Consider the following 22,687-nt stretch of genomic DNA (forward strand, 5'->3'; position numbering starts at 1 on the left):
GCAGGCCCGCAGGCCACGCCCCCCTCCACACACCTATTCATGCACTGATCTATTTCCTATATGTTGTCAATCGCACTGCAAAGAAAAATGCAATATCTAATATGAATGGATAGAATCCAAGTAGTGACCTTTATGTGCACAAACAATGACGTTACACAAATTTAACGTTACTCTCATTTGTGTAGGTCTCAGTCCTGGCGCATTTGTGGCAATTTCAAGGCTCCTGAACATTATTATTTCGCTAACATATTATTTGGCTTAGAAGAGACGGAAAAAGAAGGGCAAGGAGTTTGGTTCTCGCAGCTTGTGTGGCATTTGCTTTGAAGCATGTGGGCGACAAGTCAGAGGTTGGAGTGATTGACGTGAGTACTAAAACATTTTTTGTTATGCGCACTTGTCCACCATTTCAATGTGTTTTGGAAAAGAATTATGACGCTATTGCCTTTTTATGAACGCAGCCCCAGCTTCCGGACTGGATGTGCATATACATATACATATATATATATATATATATATATATGTATATATATATATATATATATCACCACATGGAAAAGGGGTCAAAACATTGGAATTGTACTGATCACACTGACCTGAAAAAGTCCGATACATGACACATATGGGCAAAAAAAATCAGCACTGTGGATATAGCCTTTTGTATTTCAAATCAGTGTTCATTTTGACAGCAGTTTTTAAAGTAGTTTGAGTCATAGTCTTGTGATGGAAATGTATATAAGTTTTAGTCATATTTTACTCATCTAAATTACCCGCAGCCTTGTGGTACCTTTGGGAGAAGGAAAGGCTACGGGAGAAAACCCAGACAGAAAATCAGGAGTGGAGCCCCTGAGGCGACTGGGTGTCATTGCTGACCCCTTGCCGGCAGCTCCTGCAGCCAAGCCGATGCCAGATGTATTGCCTTGCTTTCCTCTGGGCCACATCGACACGGCCGAGAGGGGGATCTTGATGTCTGGGCAACCTAAGATCTCCATACTTTCTGCCCAGGCTTGCGCATGGAGAGGGAATGAACTCCCCCAGGCGCAACCCATCGTCACTACTGACGGACGGATGCCTATGACTCATGCAAATTAGTTTAGGTTTAGTCCGCTACCGTATTTTTCGGACTATAAGTCGCAGTTTTTTTCATAGTTTGGCGACATATACAGTTGTGATCAAAATTATTCAACCCCCACACAATTTTGGTAATTTAGCAAGTTGGACATTTATTCCGTATTTTGTTTATAGTCATACTAAATAAAGATGCATTAAATAGAAAAATGCAACTTGAATTACATTATATTTTGTAACATACCAAACAGTGTCATTTCTCTTAATATCTCATTGACAAAATGATTCAACCCCTTGGAGATCAGCACTCTTAAGAACCGAATTTGAATAAGGTCTTTTCAATCAGGTGTTGAAAACACCTGTGGATGTGATTAGAACCATAACGAGCAACAATTAAACTGATTGAAAAAGACTCAGCTTCTTGTAGATGGTCAATGGTGTATTTGCAACATGGTGAAGTCCAGGGAGTGGTCAAAGAAGTCAAGAAGGGAGGTAATTTCTCTTCATAAGAAAGGATATGGATTTAAGAAAATAGCAAATACATTACACATTCCAAGAGACAAAATTGGGAGCATAATTCGCAAGTTTAAAGCTAAAGGCCCAGTGGAAACACTACCTGGACGTGGTAGAAAGAGGATGCCGTCTGAAACTGCTGTCCGGTATTTGAAGCGTACAGTGGTGATAACAGCTGAGGAACTACAACAGGACATTGCAGAGGGGGGAACACAGGTTTCGTCCCAGACAATAAGGCGCGCACTACGAGATGAAGGCCGCCATGCCAGAAATCCCAGGCGCACCCCACTTCTGACTACCAGGCACAAGTAAAAAAAACTCCAATATGCCAAAAATCATATGGACAAACCCCAAAGGTTTTGGGAAACTGTTCAATGGAGTGATGAGACAAAAGTGGAACTCTTTGGGCCTATGAATCAACGTTATGTCTGGAGGAGAAAAAATGAAGCTTACAAAGAGAAGAACACCTTGCCTACTGTTAAGCATGGTGGGGGGTCAATCATGCTCTGGGGCTGTTTCTCTGCCTCAGGTACCGGGAATCTCCAGCGCGTTCAAGGCATTATGAATTCTATTTCCTAGCAGGATATATTAGCTGCAAATGTCATTAAGTCAGTGACGAAGCTGAGGCTTGGGAGACGTTGGACCTTCCAACAGGACAACGATCCCAAGCATACCTCCAAATCAACATCAGAGTGGTTGCAGAAGAAGGGCTGGAAGACTCTGGAGAGGCCTTCACAGTCGCCAGACCTTAATCCTCTAGAAAAGCTGTGGTGGGACTTGAAGAAGGCAGTTGTACCACGCAAGCCCAAGAATATGAATGAACTGGAGGCCTTTGCCCAAGAGGAATGGGCTAAAATACCTGTAGATGGTTCCAAGAAGCTTGTGTCCGCTTATGTATCACCTTTGAAGGATGTCATTACTGCCAAAGGGTGTTCTACTAAGTACTAAAGATGCATGGAACTAGGGGGTTGAATCATTTTGTCAATGAGATATTCAGAAAAATGGCCTTTTTTGGTATTTTGTAAAATACAGGGTTACACTTTAAGTTGCATTTGTCTATTTGACACATCTTTATTTGATATGACTATAAACAAAATACGGAATAAATGTCCAACTTGCTAAAACACCAGAATTGTGTGGGGGTTGAATCATTTTGATCACAACTGTACTCCGGAGCGACTTATGTGTGAGATTATTAACACATTGCCGTAAAATATCAAATAATATCATTTATCTCATTCGCGGAAGAGACAAAGAAAATGTCAGCAATCGTCACACACACGTCAACCAACAAGAATTCGGCGGGTTAGGGTCATGGTAGAAGTGTATTGTGGGTCATGGAATGCTAACTGCTATATACTATATGCTACTGCCGTAGCTATTAAAATGGATCATTTCATCGCTGGCGGTAACTTATAAAAAACTGAGAAGGGCTGAACGAAAATGTCACCGAAAAGGAAATCATGTACTGCAGATTACAAGCTGGACGTAGTGAAATATGCAGCAGAAAACGACAAGAGGAAGCGGCGCATACCTTTGGAGTTGGCAGAGTTGTTTAGAAGTGACATCGAGGAAGAAGATTTCATGGGATTTATCGAATAGAAGTGACAGATTGTTTGGTAAATGTATAGCATGTTCTATATCATGGGTGTCAAACTCTGGCCCTTGAGGCAATAGCAAATTAACATTACAGCTGGCCCGCCGTTATTACACAGCAGCGGTGCCGCTGTAACACCGCAATTTCTCACACTTGCAAATCCTCCCGAAGTTCAGTGCCCCTCCCGAAAATCTCCCGGGGCAAGCATTCTGACGATTTCCACCCGGACAACAATATTGAGGCCGTGCCTTAAAGGCACTGCCTTTAGCATTCTCTCTAACCTGTCGTTACGTCCGCATTTCCTCCATACAAACAGCGTGCAGGCCCACTTGCATAATACATGCGGCTATTACACACACATAAGTGAATGCAACGCATACTTGGTCAACAGCCATACAGGTCACACTGAGGGTGGCCGTATAAACAACTTTAACACTGTTACAAATATGCGCCACACTGTGAACTCACACCAAACAAGAATGACAAACACAATTCGGGAGAACATCTGCACTGTAACATCCATTTTCTACCGCTTATTCCCTTGTGGGGTCGCGGGCGGCGCTGGCGCCTATCTCAGCTACAATCGGGCGGAAGGCGGGGTACACCCTGGACAAGTCTCCACCTCATCGCAGGGCCAACACGGATAGACAGACAACATTCACACTCACATTCACACACTAGGGCCAATTAAGTGTTGCCAATCAACCTATCCCCAGGTGCATGTCTTTGGAAGTGGGAGGAAGCCGGAGTACCCGGAGGGAACCCACGCGTGCACTGTAACATAACAAACATAACAGAACAAATACCCAGAATCCCTTGCAGCACTAACTCTGTCGGGACGCTACAATATATTTTGATATTTACCTCAGAAGGCTGCAAACAGAAAAGAGGCATTACATTTGTATTTAAATTTTATTTGATATGCCATTGATATTTTCTAATTATTATTATTATTATTTGAAACTCAATTTTGCATCTCACTATAAAGTTACTTTATACAAGCCTTGCTTGTTCAATGTAAAACTTGTTTGGGTCCCTATAAAACGGTTAATTTGTTCAACCTTGGCCTGCGGCTTTGTTCAGTTTTAAATTTTGGCCCACTCTGTATTTGAGTTTGACACCCCTGTTCTATATGTTATAGTTATTCGAATGACTCTTACCATAATATATTACGTTAACATACCAGGCACCTTCTCAGTTGGTTATTTGTGCCTCATATAACGTACACTTATTCAGCCTGTTGTCCACTATTCTTTATTTATTTTAAATTGCCTTTCAAATGTCTATTCTTGGTGTTGGGTTTTATCAAATACATTTCCCCCCAAAATGCGACATAACCTCCAGTGAGACTTATGTTTTTTTCCTTCTTTATTATGCATTTTCGGCAGGTGCGACTTATACTCCGGAGCGATTTATAATCCGAAAAATACAGTAAATTCCTCAGCATTAAAATTACAGTACATTTTGTCGACTAATATATAAAGTTTAGAGCATATTTGAAGTTTTCTTAAAACCACTTTTATGTAGGTTATTGCAGAGCATCACTATATGTGAATGTCTATTACAATAGACATTCACAACAAGACTCCTTATTAAAAAACTGATATTTCTTTACAGCACGGCACTAGATCAGGGGTGGCCACACTTTTTGCCTCCAAGGGCGTAAGTGAAAATGTGCCAATGGTCCGCTGTCCAAACAACATTTAATAGTAACGACCAGAGGTGTCTAAAATGTAGCCCGTAGCTAATTTTTGTACAGCCCACGCCACAATTGCATTTTAAAATTAACATGCCAGCTTTTTTTTGGTTATTTTTGCAGTATGATACCTGTTAGCATTAGAGATGTCCGATAATGGCTTTTTTGCCGATATCCGATATTGTCCAAATCTTAATTAACGATACAGATATCAACGGATACCAATATATACAGTCGTGTAATTAACACATTATTATGCCTAATTTTGTTGTGATGCCCCGCTGGATGCATTAAACAATGTAACAAGGTTTTTCAAAATAAATCAACTCAAATTATGGAAAAAAAATGCCAACATGGCACTGCCATATTTATTATTGAAGTCACAAAGTGCATTATTATTTTTTTTTACATGCCTCAAAACAGCAGCTTGGAATTTGGGTCATGAGAGAGCATGAGGAGATTAAGGTGGGCGGGGTTTTTAGGGGATAGCGGGGATGTATATTGTAGCGTCCCGGAAGATGTAGTGCTGCAAGGGGTTCTGGGTTTATGTTCTGTTGTGTTTATGTTGTGTTACAGTGTGGATGTTCTCCCGAAATGTGTTTGTCATTCTTGTTTGATGTGGGTTCACAGTGTGGCGCATATTTGTAAGAGTGTTCAAATTATTTATATGGCCACCCTCAGTGTGACATGTATGGCTGTTGACCAAGTATGCAGGCATTCACTTGTGTGTGTGAAAATCCGTAAATATTATGTGATTGAGCCGGCACGCAAAGGGAGTGCCTTTAAGGTTTATTGGCGCTCTGCACTTCTCTCTACGTCCGTGTACACAGCAGCGTTTTAAAATGTCCCAATTTTTACTTTTTGAAACCGTACCGATAATTTTGATACCGATAACTTCCTATATTACATTTTAAAGCAATAATATCGGCAGTCCGATATTATCGGATATCTTTAGCTAGCATGCCATTGTTAGTATCTTAATTTATTTATTTTTTAGCTAATTTTGTATGTTTACACACAGCTAAGTCACATTTTAGTACTTGATGCGTACTAACGTTAGCATTTTAATCCCATTTTTTAGATACACATATCAGAGTAATATCTTTTACTACTTGACATAAATTGCAGTTAGCATTTTAACTTGCCAACATTAACATACTATCTTTTTTTTTTAAACCTAATTCAACAAGTATTTAGCAGTTTATATTTTTGGATTTCACTAATGTGAGCATGTTTTTGTTAGAATATTAGCATAGTACTTTTTTTTTTTTTTTTAACTTGGTTTTCTCATAATTTGCTAATTGATGTGCTAACTGTTAGCATTTCAGTTCAGCACTTCAGCATCCACACAACATTTCACCCAAAATACCATTTTCTAATTATTTGAAAATAAAAATGTAAGTATTGTACTGGTTTTGAAGGTGAAAAGTACCCCAGCATGCTTTGATTTGTTTGGACACCCCATAACAACATATAAAAGGTGGTGGAGATTCTGGGATTTTTAGGACATTTAAGGAAAACCACAACTTTGGGGCCAAACGAAATTTTGGAAATTTATTTTTGAATGTTGTTTTTTGGGCCCTGCGATGAGGTGGCGACTTGTCCAGGGTGTACCCCGGCTTCTGCCTGAATGCAGCTGAGTTAGGCTCGAGCATCCTCCGCAACCCCTTAACGGGACAAGCAGTAGAAAATGGATGGATCTGGAAATTTGCCCCCCTCCCGGACCCACTTTGGGCACCCCTGCACTAGATGATACAAAATTATATATATTTTTTAACGTTGACTAGTTGCTGATTACCGTATTTTTCGGAGTATAAGTCGCTCCGGAGTATAAGTCGCACCTGCCGAAAATGCACAACAAAGAAGGAAAAAAACATATATACGTCGCACTGGAGTACAAGTCGCATTTTTTGGGGAAATTGATTTGATAAAACCCAACACCAAGAATAGACATTTGAAAGGCAATTTAGAATAAATAAAGAATAGTGAACAGGATGAATAAGTGTACGTTATATGAAGAAGGTCCTGCAGTCCTGGGTTCAAATCCAGGCTCGGGATCTTTCTGTGTGGAGTTTGCATGTTCTCCCCGTGAATGCGTGGGTTCCCTCCGGGTACTCCGGCTTCCAAAGACATGCACCTGGGGATAGGTTGATTGGCAACACTAAATTGGCCCTAGTGTGTGAATGTGAGTGTGAATGTTGTCTGCCTATCTGTGTTGGCCCTGCAATGAGGGGGCGACTTGTCCAGGCTGTACCCCGCCTTCCGCCCGACTGTAGCTGAGATAGGCGCCAGCGCCCCCCGCGACCCCAAAAGGGAATAAGCGGTAGAAAATGGATGGATGGTGTTACAGGGTATCCGCGGATCCTTAAAAAGTCTTAAATTTATGTATCTAAAATTAAGGCCTTAAAAAGTATTACATTTATTAGAAATTCCTAAAATGGTCTTAAATTCAGTACTCAATGGTCTTAAATTGTCTGGGACAGTTTTTTTTTTGTTTTTTTTTCGGGGCACGTCTTTGAGCAAAAGTTACGGCACGTCTTTGAGTAAAAGTGAGTGATTTAAGCTCACTCATTTCTTTCTTTGTATCTCTTCAAGAGATACAAAGAAAAAAAAAGTGAGCTGAAAAAAATAAAGGCAGAACTCGTGAACGAGAACAGCCAGCTGGAGCTCAACTGAGGCTCATTTGAGTGTGTGTTCAGTGTTTTGTTGTTGGAGGTGGGAGGAAGCCGGAGTACCCGGAGGGAACTCACGCATTCACGGGGAGAACATGCAAACTCCATACAGAAAGATCCCGAGCCTGGATTTGAACCCAGGACTGCAGGACCTTCGTGTTGTGAGGCAGACGCACTAACCCCTCTTCCACCGTGAAGCCTGAATTTAAGACCATTTTAGGAAATTCTAATAAAAAAAGTACTATGCTAATATTCTAACAAAAACATGCTCACATTGGTGAAATCCAAAAATATAAACTGCTAAATACTTGTTGAATTAGGTTTAAAAAAAAAAGATAGTATGTTAATGTTGGCAAGTTAAAATGCTAACTGCAATTTATGTCAAGTAGTAAAAGATATTACTCTGATATGTGTATCTAAAAAATGGGATTAAAATGCTAACGTTAGCACGCATCAAGTACTAAAATGTGACTTAGCTGTGTGTAAACATACAAAATTAGCTAAAAAATAAATAAATTAAGATACTAACAATGGCATGCTAGCTAAAGATATCCGATAATATCGGACTGCCGATATTATTGCTTTAAAATGTAATATAGGAAATTATCGGTACGGTTTCAAAAAGTAAAAATTGGGACATTTTAAAACGCTGCTGTGTACACGGACGTAGAGAGAAGTGCAGAGCGCCAATAAACCTTAAAGGCACTCCCTTTGCGTGCCGGCTCAATCACATAATATTCACGGATTTTCACACACACAAGTGAATGCCTGCATACTTGGTCAACAGCCATACATGTCACACTGAGGGTGGCCATATAAATAATTTGAACACTCTTACAAATATGCGCCACACTGTGAACCCACATCAAACAAAAATGACAAACACATTTCGGGAGAACATCCACACTGTAACACAACGTAAACACAACAGAACATAAACCCAGAACCCCTTGCAGCACTACATCTTCCGGGACGCTACAATATACATCCCCGCTATCCCCTAAAAACCCCGCCCACCTTAATCTCCTCATGCTCTCTCATGACCCAAATCCCAAGCTGCTGTTTTGAGGCATGTAAAAAAAAAAAAAATAATGCACTTTGTGACTTCAATAATAAATATGGCAGTGCCATGTTGGCATTTTTTTCCCATAATTTGAGCTGATTTATTTTGAAAAACCTTGTTACATTGTTTAATGCATCCAGCGGGGCATCACAACAAAATTAGGCATAATAATGTGTTAATTACACGACTGTATATATTGGTATCCGTTGATATCTGTATCGTTAATTAAGATTTGGACAATATCGGATATCGGCAAAAAAGCCATTATCGGACATCTCTAATGCTAACAGGTATCATACTGCAAAAATAACCAAAAAAAAGCTGGCATGTTAATTTTAAAATGCAATTGTGGCGTGGGCTGTACAAAAATTAGCTGGATTTGAACCCAAGACTGCAGGACCTTCGTGTTGTGAGGCAGACGCACTAACCCCTCTGCCACCGTGAAGCCTGAATTTAAGACCATTTTAGGAAATTCTAATAAATGTAATACTTTTTAAGGCCTTAATTTTAGATGAATAAATTTAAGACTTTTTAAGGATCCGCGGATACCCTGTAACACATTACCGTAAAATATCAAATAATACTATTTAGCTCATTCACCTAAGAGACTAGACGTATAAAATTTCATGGGATTTAGCGATTAGGAGTGACAGATTGTTCCAGGCACCTTCTCAATTGGTTATTTATGCCTCATATAACGTACACTTATTCAGCCTGTTGTTCACTGTTCTTTATTTATTTTAAATTGCCTTTCAAATGTCTATTCTTGGTGTTGGGTTTTATCAAATAAATTTCCCCCAAAAATGCGACTTATATATGTTTTTTCCTTCTTTATTATGCATTTTCAGCAGGTGCGACTTATACTCCAAAAAAATACGTTAAGTCATCTGGAAAACCAGAAGTCTTCTCCGACTACTTTAGTATTAGCGTTGGATTACCTAGCAGGGGTGTGACTTACATTGGCGTCCTGGTCGTCGTCACTGTCGTCGTCGCTGACAACGGGCTTGGCCTTGGCTCTGCTTTGCCGCTTCTTGCCTCGCTCGGCACTCCGGGCTTCTTTGTTCAGTTTGATCTTGACCCACACCGGCTTTGCTGCGAGGGGTAAGCACAGCTTGTTAACATGCACATGAATCATGCATAACAAAGGAGTGATTGATGGACTCGTATGTAAATATGTATATTTAAAGGGGACCTGCACCTTTTTTTTTAAGTTGCCTATCATTCAAAGTCCCTATGTTAGACAAGAACACATATGCTTTTCTCTTTTTTTAAATGTTTTATTGTAAAATACGGCTTGTTCTAGATGGTTAACAATGTAAGTTGAAGTTAAAGTACCACTAATAGTCTCACACACACACACACTAGGTGTGGTGAAATTATTCTCTGCATTTGACTCATTACTCTTGATCACCCCCTAGGACAGGGGTGTCAAACTCAAATACAGAGTGGGCCAAAATTTGAAACGGAACAAAGCCGCGGGCCAAGGTTGAAATAATTAACCTTTTAATAGGGACCCTAACAAGTTTTGCATTAAATATTGAACAAGCAAGGCTTATATAACTTTAGTGACATGCAAAATCCAGTTTCAAATAATAATAATAATTTAAATTTTAAAATTTCAATGAAAATTGTATGCCTTTTTTTCTATTTGCAATCTTCTAAGGTAAATATCAATTTTTTTCCACAGGCTAAAAAAACATTTGAAAATAAAATAACAATAATGAATGAACCAAACATTCAAGCCTTGAAGTAGCAAGAGAAAATGCATGAATAAAGTCAGTTTGCTGGAAGTTTCTCGGAAGAGTTAGTGCTGCAAGGGGTTCTGAGTATTTGTTCTGTTGTATTACAGTGCGGATGTTCACCCTAAATGGGTTTGTCATTCTTGTTTGGTGTGGGTTCACAGTGTGGCGCATATTTGTAACAGTGCTAAAGTTGTTTATACGGCCGCCCTCAGTGTGACCTGTATGGCTGTTGACCAAGTATGCCTGGCATTCACTTGTGTGTGTGTGTGTGTGTGTGTAAAAGCCACAAATATTATGTGACATACTGTTAGTATGGAGGAAAAGGAGACGTGACGACAGGTTGTAGAGAACGCTAATGGCAGTGACTTAAAGTTGTCCAAGTGGAAATCGGTAGAAATTCGGGGGAACGGTTGCCCCGGGAGATTTTCAGGAGGGGCACTGAACTTCGGGAGTCTACCGGGAAAATTAGGAGGGTTGGCAAGTATGAGTATTAGCGGTGAATGCGGTGTTACAGCGGCACCGACGCTGTATAACACCGGCGGGCCAGCTCTAATGCTAAATTGATATTGCCTCAAGGACCAAATTAGATTACACGGCGGGTCAGATTTTGACACCCATGCCCTAGGAGGTGAGGGGAGCAGTGAGCAGGAGCGGTGGCTGCGCCCGGGAATCATTTTTGGTGATTTAACGGCCAATTCCAACCCTTGATGCTGAGTGCCAAGCAGGGAGGTAATGGCTTCCATTTTTTTAGTCATTGGTATGAACAACAATGTAGCTACTGGGAGTCATCTATTACGCCCATAAAGCCCTCTAAAAAAACCTCCAAAAACCACAATAATACTCTATTCATATGCAGGACTTGTATATTAACAAAGTATTCGCAACATTAATATTATAAGAGCCAACCAGCTCAATTTTAGTTTCATGTCACCACAGGACTTTCCTCCAGAAAGTTTTATCTTTGTCCGTGTGATGTAAAATAAAACAAAAAACGAGCTATTTGACCACAACACCCAGCAATATGTTTGGAGGAGAAAAGGTGAGGCCTTTAATCCCAGGAACACCACACCTACCGTCAAGCATGGTGGTGGTAGTATTATGCTCCGGGCCTGTTTTGCTGCCAATGGAACTGCTGCTTTACAGACAGTAAATGGGATAATGAAAAAGGAGGATTACCTCCAAATTCTTCAGGACAACCTAAAACCATCAGCCTGGAGGTTGGGTCTTGGGCGCATTTGGGTGTTCCAACAGGACAATGACCCCAAACACACGTCAAAAGTGGTAAAGGAATGGCTAAATCAGGCTGGAATTAAGGTTTTAGAATGGCCTTCACAAAGTCCTGACTTAAACATGTGGACAATGCTGAAGAAACAAGTCCATGTAAAAAAAAACAACACATTTAGCTGAACTGCACCAATTGTGTTAAGAAGAGTGGTCAAGAATTAAACCAGAAGCTTGTGGATGGCAACCAAAAGCGCCTTATTGCAGTGAAACTTGCCAAGGGACATGTAACAAATATTAACATTGCTGTATGTATACTTTTAAGCCAGCAGATTTGCTCACATTTTCAGTAGAGCCATAATAAATTCATTAAAGAACCAAATATCATGAATGTTTTTTGTGACCAACAAACTCTATCACAAAAAAACAAGAGTTGTAGAAATAATTGGAAACTCAAGACAGCAATGACATTATAATCTTTACAAGTGTATGTCAACTTTTGACCACGACTGTACTTTTAGTAACTAGCTTATGCAGCTATTGACATATTGACATTGACGGTGAGCTGCTGCATCTCTTCTGAGTCGGTGAAAGTTAATGCTGGATTATAAATCATGCCTCTCACTTGTAAAATAGAATGTCGTAGCCATAGGTCGAGAATTTGGTGAACTTTGAAAGATGTTTTTTTTTGGTTTAAGGTAGATGGATAGATAGTGTGATAGCAAAATTACTTGTACTCGTTTTAATAGATGATGTTCTTTGAACTGGGTACCAAAAGTTGTTTATTGGGCTCAGGAATGTGACACTTAGCAAGAGATCTATTATCTGATCAAGCTCTGTCTCCTGTGTCTTTGATGTAACATGTGGACTTTAGTTGACCTGGGCATATGTGTCATTTATTCTTGACCCCCAACAGAGCTAAATTGTTCCCCTTTCCTGAGTGACCCCCCTCCTCTGGGCAAACGACACCCTCTCTCCTTCACAGGACTTTGGGTATTCATTGCACTGGTGCACTGTATGTAAATGAGCATGGAGGGTGGGACTTCTGAGAATGTATAATTGTCATGTAGAATTCTAAAGGAGTTAGAACAAGCTGGAACGAACGGATGTGTCGTTCTGGTTTGGTCTTGCTTTGCAAAGCTTGTTATTATTTGTTTGTTACTTTAATACATCATTTTAAAGCTATTTGTCACTAAAGGATCGTCTTTAAGAAATTTCCACGACAATAGATAGATAGATAGATAGATAGATAGTACTTTATTGATTCCTTCAGGAGAGTTCCCTCAGGAAAATTTAAATTCCAGCAGCAGTGTACAGAGTAGAGATCAATTTAAAAAGTAAATAATGGGGGTATAAATGGGAAAAAAATACAAAAATATTACAATAAGAATAAAAATAAAAAGCAACAATGGGAATAAAAATCCATCCATCCATCCATTTTCTACCGCTTATTCCCTTTTGGGGTCGCGGGGGGCGCTGGCGCCTATCTCAGCTACAATCGGGCGGAAGGCGGGGTACACCCTGGACAAGTCGCCAACTCATCGCAGGGCCAACACAGATAGACAGACAACATTCACACACTAGGGCCAATTTAACGGTAAAATAAGAATATAACAAGAGAAACTAGGCAGTAGTGAGCATGTTATGAAAAAGTATTGCACTCTTATTGTTTTACATCCCCTGTTATCCTAGTACCCCGGCCCCCAAGTTTAAATTTAAGTCAGACTGAGGATTAAGCTTAATTCAGAATCTAGTCAAAGACACAAACATGTCATCGGTTGCATCCCAGTGAGAGCAGACATTGTATAGTAAGTGATTAGTGCAATATTATTTTACTACAGAGATCGGTGTGCTTGTCTCACATAAGGATGATGAATTATAGGCAACATTGACAAAAATGTAGTTCCCCTTCAAGGGTATGAATGTGTAAAGGGTAGAAAAGATGCAGTTTCATGCCAGTGTGAGTTCACCCTTAGGGTACCAGCGGCATAATTTCATGACCTTTGATTTCATCTAACCTTTGAAATGTTCAAGATCCTTTAATCTTATGTTGATAATACAATAAAGACCGAGCTCAGACCAGTTTAAGACATTGTAAAGGTAAAAAGTACACCGACCTTCAACGAGACCTTTTGCTACTCAGAGAATTTGTCTTTAGGAATAAACATTATGGAGGGAACAAAATTACTCAGACTCCACCAGGGGACTGTCTGGGTTTACAGCACAGAATTTCAATGAGTTGGTGTGTGTGTGTGTGTGTGGTCAATATTATGTCTCACACTCACCCTCAGCCTCTGACTCTTCCTCCTCCTCCTCATCTTCACTGTCCTCCTCGCTCTCCTCGTCTTTGGCAATCTTTTGCCTGGCGCTCTTGAACACGGACTGCAGGACGATGGAGTCCTCGTATATCTTTGGCGGACAAGGCAAAGAAAGAAAGAGGGTAGAACCAAAGACGTGAATTAAAAATGAGAGTGGCCTAATGGAGCACTTTAAATGCACTGTCTTGTTGTTGCTAATATATGAATTCTACAACGGAGAAACATTCCCGGACTTTTTAGTTAATGAAATATTCAGATTAACAACAAAAAGCCACTGCCTAAACTTAAGTCTTAACAAGCTGCTCTGCTTAGTTCTGCCTTTGCCTCTTTCAGTACAGTTGTGATCAAAATTATTCAACCCCCACACAATTTTGGTGTTTTAGCAAGTTGGACATTTATTCTGTATTTTGTTTATAGTCATATCAAATAAAGATGTGTCAAATAGACAAATGTAACTTAAATTGTAACACTGTATATTACAAAATGCCAAAAAAGGACATTTTTCTTAATATCTCATTGACAAAATGATTCAACCCCCTAGTTACATGCATCTTCAGTACTTAGTAGAACACCCTTTGGCAGTAATGACATCCTTCAAAGGTGATACATAACCGGACACAAGCTTCTTGCAACCATCTACAGGTATTTTAGCCCATTCCTCTTGGGCAAAGGCCTCCAGTTCATTCATATTCTTGGGCTTGCGTGCTGCAACTGCCTTCTTCAAGTCCCACCACAGCTTTTCTAGAGGATTTAGGTCTGGCGACTGTGAAGGCCACTCCAGAGTCTTCCAGCCCTTCTTCTGCAACCACTCTGATGTTGATTTGGAGGTATGCTTGGGATCCTTGTCCTGTTGGAAGGTCCAACGTCTCCCAAGCCTCAGCTTCGTCACTGACTTCATGACATTTGCAGCTAATATATCCTGCTAGGAAATAGAATTCATAATGCCTTGAACGCACTGGAGATTCCCGGTACCTGAGGCAGAGAAACAGCCCCAGAGCATGATTGACCCCCCATCATGCTTAACAGTAGGCAAGGTGTTCTTCTCTTTGTAAGCTTCATTTTTTCTCTTCCAGACATAACGTTGATTTATAGGCCCAAAGAGTTCCAGTTTTGTCTCATCACTCAATAGAACAGTTTTCCAAAACTTTGGGGTTTGTCCAGATGATTTTTGGCATACTGGAGCCTATTTACTTGTGCCTGGTAGTCATCTCGTAGTGCGCGCCTTATTGTCTGGGACGAAACCTGCGTTCCCCCCTCTGCAATGTCCTGTTGTAGTTCCTCAGCTGTTACCCGGGGGTTTTTCACCACTGTACGCTTCAAATACCGGACAGCAGTTGCACACAGCATCCTCTTTCTACCACGCTCAGGTAGTGTTTCCACTGTGCCTTTAGCTTTAAACTTGCGAATTATGCTCCCAACTGTGTCACTAGGAATGTGTAATGTCTTTGCTTTTTTCTTATATCCATATCCTTTCTTATGAAGAGAAATTACCTCCTCTCTTGACTTCTTTGACCACTCCCTGGACTTCACCATGTTGCAAATACACCATTGACCATCTACAAGAAGCTGAGCGTCACAGTCTTTTTCAATCAGTTTAATTGTTGCTCGTTATGGTTCTAATCACATCTACAGGTGTTTTCAACACCTGATTGAAAAGACCTTACTCAAATTATGTTCTTAAGAGTTATGATCTTCAAGGGGTTGAATAATTTTGTCAATGAGATATTAAGAGAAATGACACTGTTTGGTATGTTACCAAATATAATGTAATTCAAGTTGCATTTGTCTATTTAATGCATCTTTTTTTGATACGACTGTAAACAAAATACGGGATAAATGTCCAATTTGCTAAAACACCAAAATTGTGTGGGGGTTGAATAATTTTGATCACAACTGTACGTCTCTGCAGCACCCAGCATTGTCCCACCCACAGAACCATCTGATTACACGCTGAGCGGTAACAGCCAATCAGCAGTGCGTATTCAGAGCGCATGGAATCAGTGCTCTTTCGGTGGATTGAGCAGAAAGGTGAGCATAAGGCAGCGGACTCTCCCCAAATTATAATAAACACCTCCAGGTCAACTATTAGTAACATCACCATGAGCTTGTTGACGTTCTAGAAACATAAGCGGCAGCTAAGCTCGCCCGCAGTCCTTGAGGTGAAGGCTAATTAACTTTTAGAGTAACGTTAGCTCACTGCGTATGCGTGTGTTTGTGTGTGTGTTACGGACAGCAAAACCCTGTCTATCTGAGAGAAAGACAAGCATTATTGACCTACAGTTAACAACTAAGTTATTTAACTTGAACTTTTTCTGTGTTGATTGAGCTGTGTTGAAGCAGCAAAAAAGGAAATTATTTTCCTGAAGCTGTCTTGGATAGCTGATATATTAGTGTAACTGCATCATAAAACCTACATGAACTCCATGGTGTTCAGGTATGAATAGTCTCTCCTAATGCTATTGTACTATTTTTTCAGCTATAGTTACATTAATCATTAGTAACGTAGCAGCCTAGTTTTGAATGGCAGGGTCCTTGCTATCACATGTTGAATAAAAATATAACATCTACATAATAAAAATCAACTACAGGCTTCCCAAATGCTGTAATAAATGAAGCATGATGAGTTGAGAATGTGTCAGCATGTGGCCCCACTTTTATCTCTTTTTTTCAAACGCTTATTGCAAACGCTTACGTACAAGTCATTCATTTGACTTTGTAAGTCATTATTTTAATATCCCAGGTAACTAGGACTGTTTTGTTTTTACTTCACCAAAATATATCAAGATATATATAGTCTATCGCCATTCAGCAACTGGAGCGGAAAACACAACCAAAAGTTGCTTCAACACAGCTCAATCAGCACAGAAAAAGTTCAAGTTAAATAAATTAGTTGTTAACTGTAGGTCAGTAATATTGTCTTTCTCTCAGATGGACAGGGTTTTGTTGTCCGTAACACACACACACACAAACACAAACACACGCACGTGCGAGCACACCGCACAGTGAGCTAACGTTACTTCATCACAGTCTGTATTCTATTGCCCCCCCAGGCTGTGGTGGGAGCGACGAGGTGGAGACGTAATGGCGACAGGCCGAGTTACACAGATCCTTACACCTCTCCCACTCCCACTGGAGAGTCACCACCTTAACTAACACATTTTCTGGGGGAAACACTGTTACTGCATAGCCTTTTGCGTCGGAGCAGATCACAATGATGTTACTTGCGATGGTCTGGCATGGAACTGCTCTGATATTCTTCGCTATTCTTCACTTTAATTTGTCAAACAACCAATTCTGGATCATTTGAGTCATTGAGTATAAACACAGTCAATCTGCTGACCTGGGAACCCTCCAGGTTGAAGGTCTGGGCGTTGTGACAGAGAAGCATTACATCCCTCTCCAGGTCGCTGACAGTTCGGTACTTATGACTCCTGACACGTTCCTGAGGAGCGAAAAAGCTTCATTAGCACTTAGGCTCCACAACCAGTAGCCTTCTTAGCATAAGCATTGGAACCCGGCCGAGAGTGAAACCTTCTCAAACGGTCCGGCGTACCTTGATTTTCTTGAAGTCCACAGGCTTTCTGATTAGCTCGTAGTATTCCGGAAGCTCCTTTCTGGACGGCAGCTGGACAAAGACCTCGCTGAGCTGTCTTCCGGAGCTGCCGATGAGACACAAACCACATCCATATTGTTTAGACTGCGTCAAAGCTGCGATTTAAAGTCAAACTCGACCGAATCAACAGCGACTTTAATGGTTGCAGCCAAGTAGTACACTCCGTTTTGCCATAAATGTTTCAAAAAGCGACAAATCCAAAATCCAAAGTCCCTAAGCATGTTTCATGGTCTATGCCCAAATTTGGGCAGCAGACATAAATAACTGGATAAATAAGTAATAATTAAGCAGAATTAATTTAGGAATAACAAACAGAGCTGTGTTAAAGGCCTACTGAAATGAGATTTTCTTATTTAAACGGGGATAGCAGGTCCATTCTATGTGTCATACTTGATCATTTCGCGATATTGCCATATTTTTGCTGAAAGGAATTAGTAGAGAACATCGACGATAAAGTTCGCAACTGTCGGTGTGAAGAGAAAAGCCTTGCTTCTACCGGAAGTCGCAGACGATGACGTCGCAAGTGTGAGGGCTCCTCACATATTCACATTGTTTCTAATGGCAGCCTCCAACGAAAAGTGCTATTCGGACCGAGAAAACGACAATCTCCCCTTTAATTTGAGCGAAGGATGAAAGATTCGTGTTTGAGGATATTGATAGCGACAGAATAGAAAAAAAAAAACGCGATTGCATTGGGACGGATTCAGATGTTTTTAGACACATTTACTAGGATAATTCTGGGAAATCCCTTATCTTTCTATTGTGTTGCTCGTGTTTTAGTGAGTTTAATAGTACCTGATAGTCGGAAAGGTGTCTCCACGGGTGTCGACGGCAGCTTCATGGACGGCCCAAGCTCAGCTTCTCTCCGGTAAGAAGCGACTTTTTAACCACAATTTTCTCACCACAACCAGCTGATTGACATTTGGTCTGGATTCATGTTCGCTTGACCGCGCTCTGATCCATAGTAAATTTTCACCTCCGGGAATTTTAAACAAGGAATCACCGTGTGTTTGAGTGGCTAAAGTCTAAAGCTTCCCAACTCCATCTTTCTACTGTGACTTCTCCAATATAAACAAATTACAAAATAATCAGCAACACAGATCTCCAAAATACTGTGTAATTATGCGGTTATGGGGCGGTATAGCTCGGTTGGTAGAGTGGCCGTGCCAGCAACTTGAGGGTTGCAGGTTCGATTCCCGCTTCCGCCATCCTAGTCACTGCCGTTGTGTCCTTGGGCAAGACACTTTACCCACCTGCTCCCAGTGCCACCCACACTGGTTTAAATGTAACTTAGATATTGGGTTTCACTATGTAAAGCGCTTTGAGTCACTAGAGAAAAGCGCTATATAAATATAATTCACTTCACTTCACTTAAAGCAGACGACATTTAGCTGTGTGTGTGCGCAGCGCTCATACTTCCTAAAAACGTCTTGCGTACACGTCATCATTACACGACGTTTCCAAGACGAAACTCCCGGGAAATTTAAAATTGTAATTTAGTAAACTAAAAAAGCCGTATTGGCATGTGAAGTGAATTGTGAATTATATTTATATAGCGCTTTTCTCTAGTGACTCAAAGCGCTTTACATAGTGAAACCCAATATCTAAGTTACATTTAAACCAGTGTGGGTGGCACTGGGAGCAGGTGGGTAAAGTGTCTTGCCCAAGGACACAACGGCAGTGACTAGGATGGCGGAAGCGGGAATCGAACCTGCAACCCTCAAGTTGCTGGCACGGCCGCTCTACCAACCGAGCTATGTCGCCCGTGTTGCAATGTTAATATTTCATCATTGCCATATAAACTATCAGACTGCATGGTGGGTAGTAGTGGGTTTCAGTAGGCCTTTAAAGGGGAACTGCACTTAAAAAAAATGCCTATCATTCACAATCTGTATGTATGACAGGAACACATATGTTCTTCTTTTTGTATGTACAGCGAAGTGAGGGGAACAGTGGGCAGCACCGGTGGGAATCATTTTTGGTGATTTAACCCCCAATTCCAACCCTTGATGCTGAGTGCCAAGCAGGGAGGTAACGGGTCCCATTTTTATAGTCTTTGGTTTGACTCGGCCGGGGTTTGAACTCACAACCTATCGATATCAAGGCGGACACTCTAACCACTGGGCCACTGAATAGGTTATTGCCGCCATAAAAGCCTCTAAAAAACATTCAAAAACCGCCAACAATACTCCATTTACATCTTGTGACCTGAATATAAACCAAGTATGAGCAATATTGTTATACAGTATGATTGCCACTGCAGACAATCTATTTTCAGTGGCGCCGTGATCACAAACTAGCTTATACAGTGGGGCAAAAAAGTATTTAGTCAGCCAGCGATTGTGCAAGTTCTCCCACTTAAAATGATGACAGAGGTCTGTAATTTTCATCATAGGTACACTTCAACTGTGAGACAGAATGTGAAAAAAAAAATCAAGGAATTCACATTGTAGGAATTTTAAAGAATTTATTTGTAAATTATGGTGGAAAATAAGTATTTGGTCAACCATTCAAAGCTCTCACTGATGGAAGGAGGTTTTGGCTCAAAATCTCACGATACATGGCCCCATTCATTCTTTCCTTAACACGGATCAATCGTTCTGTCCCCTTAGCAGAAAAATAACCCCAAAGCATGATGTTTCCACCCCCATGCTTCACAGTAGGTATGGTGTTCTTGGGATGCAACTCAGTATTCTTCTTCCTCCAAACACCACGAGTTGAGTTTATACCAAAATGGATACATGGATGATACAGCAGAGGATTGGGAGAATGTCATGTGGTCAGATGAAACTAAATTAAAAACTTTTTGTATAAACTCAACTCGTCCTGTTTGGAGGAAGAAGAATACTGAGTTGCATCCCAAGAACACCAAACCTACTGTGAAGCACGGGGGTGGAAACATCATGCTTTGGGGCTGTTTTTCTGCTAAGGGGACAGGATGATTGATCCGTGTTAAGGAAAGAATGAATGGGGCCATGTATCGTGAGATTTTGAGCCAAAACCTCCTTCCATCAGTGAGAGCTTTGGATGGTTGACCAAATACTTATTTTCCACCATCATTTACAAATAAATTCTTACAATGTGAATTCCTAGATTTTTTTTTCACATTCTGTCTCTCACAGTTGAAGTGTACCTATGATGAAAATTACAGACCTCTGTCATAATTTTAAGTGGGAGAACTTGCACAATCGCTGGCTGACTAAATACTTGTTAGCCCCACTGTTTACTGCTATATTGACATACTGAGCTGCTGCATCGCCTCTGAGCTGGTGAAAGTTAATTATTGTCATGGCTTGTGATCACGTTTTGTTTAGTTCGGTTCTGTTTTGTTTAAGACTCCATCTCTTCCTGTTTTTGCACTTCCTTGTTTGCTTTGTTTCCATGCCAACCCAATAGTTTTCACCTGTCCCCATGTCACGCACCTGTTTCCAAGCACCACAGTATTATTTAAGCCACAGTTGCCAAGTAGTCAGCCTGGCGACATCACCTTCTACTCACTCATGTATCCATGCAAAAGACCCATGTTCCTTTCTCGTCACAGTAAGTCTTTTTGTTTTAGTTGTTCATAATTCTGCCATTGTGCAAGTTTTAGTTTATGTCCATAGTTTTGCCTCAGTGCAAGTTTTTGTTTTCATAGTCACGTTTTGAACCTCCACTGAGAGCGTCTTTTGTTTATAACCTTTGTTTTTTGTAATATTTTTGAGTTAAGATTAAATATGTCACTACCTTCACGCCATGTCCGTTCCAATCATTTTGTACCACGGGAAAACAAACCCCACCAAAGTCTACGCCTTGACAATTATAGGTTATAAATCATGTCTGCCACCCGATTACAGAAGTGAAGTGAATTATATTTATATAGCGCTTTTCTCTAGTGACTCAAAGCGCTTTACATAGTGAAACCCAATATCTAAGTTACATTTAAACCAGTGTGGGTGGCACTGGGAGCAGGTGGGTAAAGTGCCTTGCCCAAGGACACAACGGCAGTGACTAGAATGGCGGAAGCGGGAATCGAACCTGCAACCCTCAAGGTTCTAGCACGGCCACTCTACCAACCGAGCTATGCCGCCCCCGAAGGATGTGGCCATAAACTTAGAAGGCAAGCGTTCAAGAAGTTTTGTTTGGATCCTGTTTTCTTGATATTGTGGTGAGTTTACATAATTCACTCTGGAACTTTTGTTATTATTGTTAGAGCGTTCCGGTCGGACGAGTTTTCGTGAGACACATTTCCTGGGTTTTGTGTTGTTGCGTTGAGAAGCCACGAATGCAATACTGCTCGATTGCTGATAAGAAAACTAAGTCGGAATGTCATTAAAACAATCTTTTGACACTCCTCCTTTGACGTCCGTCCTTACGCAATATAATATTTCAATAAAAAACGCGAAAGTTATAATTTCACATGAGAAATGCAGATTTTCACGTATCTGCGGATATTTCTGCCAGGGTTTAGATTTCTTGTTCAGCACTTTGCAATACTGCTACGTCATGCTTAGTGTTTCACTAAAGCTGAATCGGTTTAGCCCACAAGCCTCTAAAACTTGAAGCTCAACTTCCTTATAAAGACGCCGAGATCATTATCCATGCGTTTGTTACGTCTCGTCTCGATTACTGTTACGTATTATTTTCGGGTCTCCCCATGTCTAGCATTAAAAGATTACAGTTGGTACAAAATGCGGCTGCTAGACTTTTGACAAGAACAAGAAAGTTCTTGTACTGGCTCACCTGCACTGGCTTCCTGTGCACTTAAGATGTGACTTTAAGGTTTTACTACTTACGTATAAAATACTACACGGTCTAGCTCCAGCCTATCTTGCCGATTGTATTGTACCATATGTCCCGGCAAGAAATCTGCGTTCAAAGGACTCCGGCTTATTAGTGATTCCCAAAGCCCCAAAAAAAGTCTGTGGCCTATAGAGCGTTTTCATTTCGGGCTCCAGTACTCTGGAATGCCCTCCCGGTAAAAGTTTGAGATGCCACCTCAGTAGAAGCATTTAAGTCTCACCTTAAAACTCATTTGTATACTCTAGCCTTTAAATAGACTCCCTTTTTAGACCAGTTGATCTGCCGTTTCTTTTCTTTTTCTCCTATGTCCCACTCTCCCTTGTGGAGGGGGTCCGGTCCGATCCGGTGGCCATGTACTGCTTGCCTGTGTATCGGCTGGGGACATCTCTGCGCTGCTGATCCGCC

At 40.8% G+C, this 22,687-nt stretch overlaps 1 protein-coding gene across 2 annotated transcripts in view; it reads right to left on the reverse strand.

Moving 5' to 3' along the window:
- The window catches only part of smarca2 (SWI/SNF related, matrix associated, actin dependent regulator of chromatin, subfamily a, member 2), a 186,556-nt gene that overhangs the window by 11,883 nt on the left and 151,986 nt on the right, over positions 1 to 22,687 (reverse strand). For both annotated transcript variants that reach the window (XM_061895971.1, XM_061895980.1), the window contains exons 30-33: positions 17,441 to 17,546; positions 17,228 to 17,329; positions 13,855 to 13,978; positions 9,565 to 9,698 (exon numbers count right to left, since the gene is read on the reverse strand). In XM_061895971.1, coding sequence (XP_061751955.1) covers positions 9,565 to 9,698; positions 13,855 to 13,978; positions 17,228 to 17,329; positions 17,441 to 17,546 — 466 coding nt within the window. The remainder of the gene's footprint in view (positions 1 to 9,564; positions 9,699 to 13,854; positions 13,979 to 17,227; positions 17,330 to 17,440; positions 17,547 to 22,687) is intronic.

This window comes from Nerophis ophidion, linkage group LG01, assembly GCF_033978795.1.
Source record: "Nerophis ophidion isolate RoL-2023_Sa linkage group LG01, RoL_Noph_v1.0, whole genome shotgun sequence".
Classification (NCBI taxonomy): domain Eukaryota; kingdom Metazoa; phylum Chordata; class Actinopteri; order Syngnathiformes; family Syngnathidae; genus Nerophis; species Nerophis ophidion.